The sequence below is a fragment of the Mauremys reevesii genome, linkage group 3, assembly GCF_016161935.1.
Source record: "Mauremys reevesii isolate NIE-2019 linkage group 3, ASM1616193v1, whole genome shotgun sequence".
NCBI lineage: Eukaryota > Metazoa > Chordata > Testudines > Geoemydidae > Mauremys > Mauremys reevesii.
In genome coordinates, this window is record NC_052625.1 from 107086217 (window position 1) to 107092796 (window position 6580).

The 6580-nt window shown below is 47.8% G+C and overlaps 1 protein-coding gene across 1 annotated transcript; it reads left to right on the forward strand.

Moving 5' to 3' along the window:
• The first annotated feature begins 5395 nt into the window (after nt 1-5395).
• OLIG3 (oligodendrocyte transcription factor 3) lies at nt 5396-6217 on the forward strand. The gene has a single exon (XM_039532314.1). It carries the CDS (start codon nt 5396-5398, stop codon nt 6215-6217), a length of 822 nt encoding a protein of 273 aa, XP_039388248.1.
• Nucleotides 6218-6580: the final 363 nt, after the last annotated feature.

Here is a 6580-nt window from a genome sequence, read left to right on the forward strand (position 1 = left end):
CAGCACAGTTTAGCTTTCTTATTATTTCCTCCCCCCAATTATTATAATATGTGTTTGTCTAGCTTACAGAGTCTTAGGGCCTAATTCTGCTCCTGTTGATGCCACTGGGAGTTTTGCTATCGATTGAAAGGGGAGAAGGATCTAGTTTTTAATATCCTTAATACTCTTGTCTCAGACTGCTTTTGCTTTTGGCCCTATTTCACTTTTTAAAGTAAACAAAACAAAACAAAAGCAACGTGTAGCAGGTAATCGAGAGTAATCAGCACATAGAAGTATGATACACTGCTTTATAGTCACACACATAAGAGAAATGTAGACTAGAGAGGGAAGCACGTATTGCAGGGAACACTCCTACCCTAACAAGGAATAGAACTGATAAGCGGGTGTTTTGCTTGTCTAATCTTTCTGCTGCAGTGAATACAGTAATCACTTATGCCCGGTTTTAAACAAAAAGGTCTAGTTTGGGGAAACATCCTGTTGCATTAGCAAACTCCAACAAGGGGTGATGAAGGCTGAGACGACGATGATGGTAATTAATACCGAACCCATCTATCTAAATTGTAGACTGCCGTGCAAAGCCATTCTCTCGAAAGTGTGTGATTTCTTTTTGCTTGTTTCTATTCCCACACCGCAGACGGGAAGGATTAGATAATATACATGGGGCAAAGAAGCTTTTAGTCATTTCTGGCATAGGGCTGGGTTTATGTGCAAGAATTTCAGTGCAGTGAAGTTTTCTGTCAAGTCTTGCATTACTGCTACTAACAGAGCTTCTCTGATATCGCTGATTTGGTCTGAGCAGATTTTGTGTCCTTTCGGCTGTAACAAAATGTGCGCTAGTAAAAAGGAGAAAAGGTTGAACGCCTTGAAGTACCAATGCACCAGCCAAAGTTGCAGCAACTGCAAAATAACAATTGTCCCGAGTCTTTTCATTGCATTCGGGAGGAATCCGATTATTGGGGACACTCGTATGCCCCGAAAATAGCCCTGCGTTGCTCGTTTATTTGTACTTTTCTTTCTACGTTGGATTTCAAATTAACGCAACAAAACCCACGAGCCGCGATTCGCTCTCCAGTCGGCGCGGCAAAGCTCTGTCTCGGGAGGCTGGTGGGAGGGAGAAGGGAAGTAACGGGAACCATGTGGATCTACACTGCCAAGGAGCTGGAACAGGACGTGGGGGCTGGATTGCTGTAGTGCGGGGAAAGTCGGCCAGAAGGCCATTTATGCATCAAATTGCTTCATCTCCAGCCCGGTGCCTCCCAGTCCTTTCCCCTCCCCCGCTTCGGCCCCCCTTTCTGTAGCTCGCAAGGTGTCCCCTTTTCTGCAGGTCAGCATGCTGGGCGTGTCCACTCGGAGGAAGAGAAAACATTGCCGGGAGGGGTTACGGCTCAACTCTTCGGCAAACTGGGGTGGCTAGGGAAAGCCACATCGATCGCCGTGCACGGAGGTACCTTTCCAGGCTGGATTTCTGCCTTTTGCCCTCGTGCACTGATCCCTGCCAGGAGCTTGGGGGCATATTTTACGCTCGGCTCGAATTCTGCTCCTTTGCCAGAGAGCCTAGCTCAGACAAAACCCTCCCAGGCCTGCTGGAGGGAAGGCGTGTGTGTGGCTGTGAATCTTCTGAATAAGAGCTAAAAGACCGGGCCCAAAGTATAATGTCCTAACAGCAAGATTCTGCCCACTGACACCCAATCAATGATGCTGGCATCCCATCCCTCCCACCGGAGAACCCAGCTCCCTACCACGGTCTGCCCCATCAGCCCGATCAACACACTCGGCTTTAAAAATTCCGTGTAAAGATCCCGGTTTCCCACCCCTCGGGTTTCTGTCTCCGGCCGGTACATGCAAAGCAAATCTGGCCATCCCTGGGTAGGACACAGAGAGAGAAACACGTGCCCGCTTGTCACCTGCAAAACATGCCCTCAGTCTGTAACTCCCCCCTCAATCACTGCTTGAAGGGAACCTGCAACTCTAGAAGGATCGCACGTGCTGAGCTGCCCTTGGCAATGCGAGACGCTGAAATCTGAAGCAGATCTACGCCCAGAGGGATGAGCAAGAGGGCGGACAAGGCAGCCACGAACTCCGTTTCTCTCTACCGATCCCCCTTCCTCCCCCAGAGCGGGGCTGGCCCAGCTGAAAGGGCCTCCCTCTACTCCACCACACTTTTCCCTCGGAAGAGGGAAGCAGCCACCCGGATTCCAATCGCAGGTCATTAGTCCCTGGAGAAGGCTGCCTTGCTTCTCCCATGCAGCAGATGTTTGGGTAGAAAGCCGGGAACTGGCGCTGCTGCCTCTTGCTAAGAGGAAATAAACCATATCAATATGAGGACAGGGCTCTGCCTAGACGCCAACGCCTGGGGACCAAGCAGAAGGCTGAGCCATTCACCCGGACCCTGGTCCGATGGAAGTTCTCTTAAGGTTGGTTGTGAGGACGAAGGTAGAATTCCTCTGGTTACAGCTATCGCATTATTATGATCACTTGTGTGTGGGGGGGGCATTGCGGGGGTGGGTCTTTCCCCCTTCGTCTATAATAGTGACACATTTGCCTTCTAGCATGTTAATAGTGCAGCAATTAACACTCACTGTATTAACTCTTCAGTAGATACACTGTTTTTTTCTGAGAATCAGTCGGCTCAGCACAACATCAGCCAACAGTTTTTCAAGCAAATAAAAATGTTCCCGAGAGAAAAAGAGGCAGCGAGAGAGAAACTCGGTGTGTGTTTTCAGGAATAAAGATAGCGCTAGGAGTTGAGACCCGCTTGGTCCTTCCTAGATTTACTTCCCTTGGCTGGGAAGAGGGGGGCGATCGTCAAATGCATTATTCAGTTATTGATATCGTTAAAAGGGGAATGAATCGTTGTAGAAGCGCCAGATTAGAGGGAAGTTGGGACGTTATTCAGACACCTTTGCTTTCTCTTGACACATTAAATGTTTCAGCTACAAGAAACGCCGAGTCTCCGAGCCTCTCAGCAGAAGCTTAACAAGCTGAAATTGAATTCAATTATTTCTCTGTGTGTGATACATTCTTCTGAACAAGGGGTAATGCATCTTGTTTCTCGGTCCAGTTATTGGTCTAAACTTGCCCTAAAGTGAGAGGAGCGTCTTTTCTTTTCACCAATCTAGCTGCTCCAATGCCCACCTCGGGATTTACAGACAAACAATGACAATCAGGACGTCTTACATTTGTCTCAGCAGATTAAGTACAGTTAGAATCAATAGGATGAAAGCGTCCATCCCTTTCTGACTCTTCTCCATGTGGGTCTGAAGTCTCTTTGGAGTAACAATGACTTGGGCCCTAACTGCCAACCGTTGTTTTTAGTCTGAGCAGTGCAGTTGGTCTTCTTTTCTCATTAAACCCATCCCAAGACTGAACATTCCTGTCAAGGTTTCATTCTCCAATCCGGTGTGTTGTTAAAGGGGGAGTCCAGGCTTCAACTTGAGCCAGTTTGCACATGTTAAAGTACCACTGCCTTGTCTACACTAGAGTTGTCGAAGGGGTTGGTTGGAACGTGCTTGCTAACACCCTAGTCAAGACAAACCTTCGCTGTCACTCTTCACAGTTCGCTCCCTACGCCTTTCCCTTTCACACACCCATGCAATCAGCACGTGCAGAGCACACACAAATCAATCCCAGGTAATCCCAGTGGCTGAGCAGCCTCCATGAACACCTGATCTCTACAAAACTACTCCTGGGGGTCCAAAATACACTCTTTCTCATAAGCACACCTGCCTTTGGCAGGCTTCTCCTGCCCCCTCAAATTTCCCTCTTCCCAGCCCCGCAAGGCGCATCCCAATGCACAGGATCTCTGCCCGGCCCCCACAGAAAGCACTCACATATGTCCACAAACAAACCCTACATACACATCGGTAGCCAGACTGCCGCATATCTGGAACCCTCTTGCATTACACTTCTCACAAGCTCCTCCACAATACACACACACGCAGGGCAAGATAAGGACTTCCAGCTATAGAAACAAACTGTCATCCTCCAACATCCCAACACACTCCACACACTCTCTCTCTCACACACACTGACACACACACACACCAGTCTCTTACTGTGTCTGTTATCAAATATATACCAACCAAATAAAACCAGAACTACTTCACTACTAACAAACATTCATCGCATCTATATTAGCTTTTGCTTGCAAGATTCTCTCCCTTGTGACTTGATGTGTTTCCTTTTGCCTGCATGTGTCCAGTTCTTTTATGCAGCTTCTCAGTCAGCCCAATTCACAGATGACTTCCTTTCCCCCACCTCCTCCCATTCAGTGTATCGAAAGAAATACTTTGAGATCTGGGAATATATATACAATGGTGTCTCTTCTAATTTGGAAACAATTTGAATGATCATCTTAAAAAATACTTGTCAACACAAATTCAAAGTTTCCCTTTTATTTAAAGTGCAAAGAAAGTCAAATGGTTGCAGCCAGAGAGATTAATTTCCAAATATTTTTAAGCGAAAGAGATTGTTTGTGGACGGACAGTAGGCACCATAATAATTACTTTTTTAAAAAACCCTACAACATTAAGGCAGTTAAGGTACAATCCAATGTAACAGACTGCAAAGCAGAGTTAGTTGCGCGCAGAAATGATAAGCAAGGAGATTATAAAGATCGGTGGCACATGGAAACAAAGGGAAACTCAAATATGTATAGAAAAAAGATTCAGAGATGAAGACGATGATTTTCTTTCGGGTTGGAAAGAACAAAACACAAACACACACACACGAGAGAAAAAAAACCAAAGCAAACAATCCTCCTCTCCTTCCTCAGACAAATAGAATTTGCTACAACGTTACCTAACACTGAGATGCTAGACTGAAAAATGACCCCAAGCAAATACACATCCAAATCAGACCCTCTGCTCTTTACTGTACACTAGATGCAGTTTTATTTTGGAAATTAGAACCAGGGGGAGGAGAAGGCGTGAACATGCCGCGATGAGTGCGTGTTGTCAATCAGAGGGGTTTTGTGTCTGCTTGACTCCTGATGGTCCATGGCTGAGGTGTCCCAGGGTGGCACCACAATGAATATGAATGGGAGTCCTTGCTAAATGGGACAGTCAAAGCGCACCGCCCTGAATAATTGCACGTCATCCTAACAAGACCATTATAGATAGGAGGGCTTCTTTTGTCTCTTTTCTCTGCTGCAGCGCTATAAAAGCCCCTCTTTTCCAGGCTGAGGTTAGTTCAAGCACACACCAACCAGCTATCCCGTAAACAGGCTGGGCAGCCAGCGGGAGAGATTAGAGGGAGAAAGGAGAGTTTTCCTCCTGTTTGAACCTTCCCCCCTCCCCCACAGAGCCTGCAGTTTATTTTATTATTTTTTTTCAACAATCCTATTTCACCCTCTCCAGAGCAGGGAAGAAATTTCTTGCTCCGAAGCCCCAATACAATGAATTCTGACTCCAGCTCTGTCTCCAGCAGAGCTTCCTCGCCAGACATGGATGAGATGTACCTGAGAGATCACCATCACCACCACCACCACCACCACCATCAGGACAACCGGCTCAACTCGGTCTCCTCCACTCAGGGCGACCTGGTGCAGAAGATGTCCGGGGAAGGCCTTTCCAGAAACGGCTCCAAGGCAGGAGGGGAAGGCAGCAAGTACAAAATCAAGAAGCAGCTCTCGGAGCAGGACCTGCAGCAGCTCAGGCTGAAGATCAACGGGCGGGAGCGCAAAAGGATGCACGACCTGAACCTGGCCATGGATGGGCTGAGGGAGGTGATGCCCTACGCTCATGGACCTTCCGTGAGGAAACTCTCCAAAATTGCTACCCTCCTGCTGGCCAGAAACTACATCCTGATGCTCACCAGCTCCCTGGAGGAGATGAAGAGGCTGGTGGGTGAAATCTATGGAGGACACCACTCCGCCTTTCACTGCGGGACAGTGGGACACTCAGGCGGGCACCCGGCCCACGCAGCTAGCACGGTCCACCAGGTCCACCCCATCCTTGGCAGTGCCTTGTCTTCAGCCAACACCTCCTCCCCGCTGTCCGCCTCCCTACCAGGGATTGGCACGATCAGGCCCCCTCACTCTTTACTCAAGACTCCTTCTGCTCCTCCGGCCCTCCAGCTTGGCAGTGGCTTCCAGCACTGGTCAGGTTTGCCTTGCCCTTGCACTATCTGTCAAATGCCTCCTCCGCCACACCTGTCTGCCCTCACCACAGCCAACGTGAGCAGGCTCTCAGCAGAATCCAAGGACTTACTGAAGTGACAATGAAAGCTCCAGAGCCTTTTTAGCTATACCAGAGATCACACTTTCAAACAAGTTCTGGTAGGTGATGCTGCAGGAAGACTCCACACAAGAAGTCCTGCGTTCGCATGCATGCTTCTTTTCCTTTGCTGAACTCCAGTGTGTTTCCTTCCCACTGACATCCGAGCTTGTCAAAACTGCATTTGTGGTAACAAGGGATTAGTGTAGTAAGGACCTTACAAAGGTAATGTTTTAGTTGGATTCTTGGGCCATGTTTTCTTCTTATACTAAAACAAAAATCCCTGTTGTAAAAACAAAACAAAAAAATGTAAATATTTCCTTAACGTGGATGCAAAAAAAAAAAAAAAAACCCAAGAAAGACAC

Excerpts from the sequence above, each read along its gene's own strand:
- OLIG3 (XM_039532314.1), top strand. The coding sequence starts at position 5,396 with ATGAATTCTGACTCCAGCTCTGTCTCCAGCAGAGCTTCCTCGCCAGAC.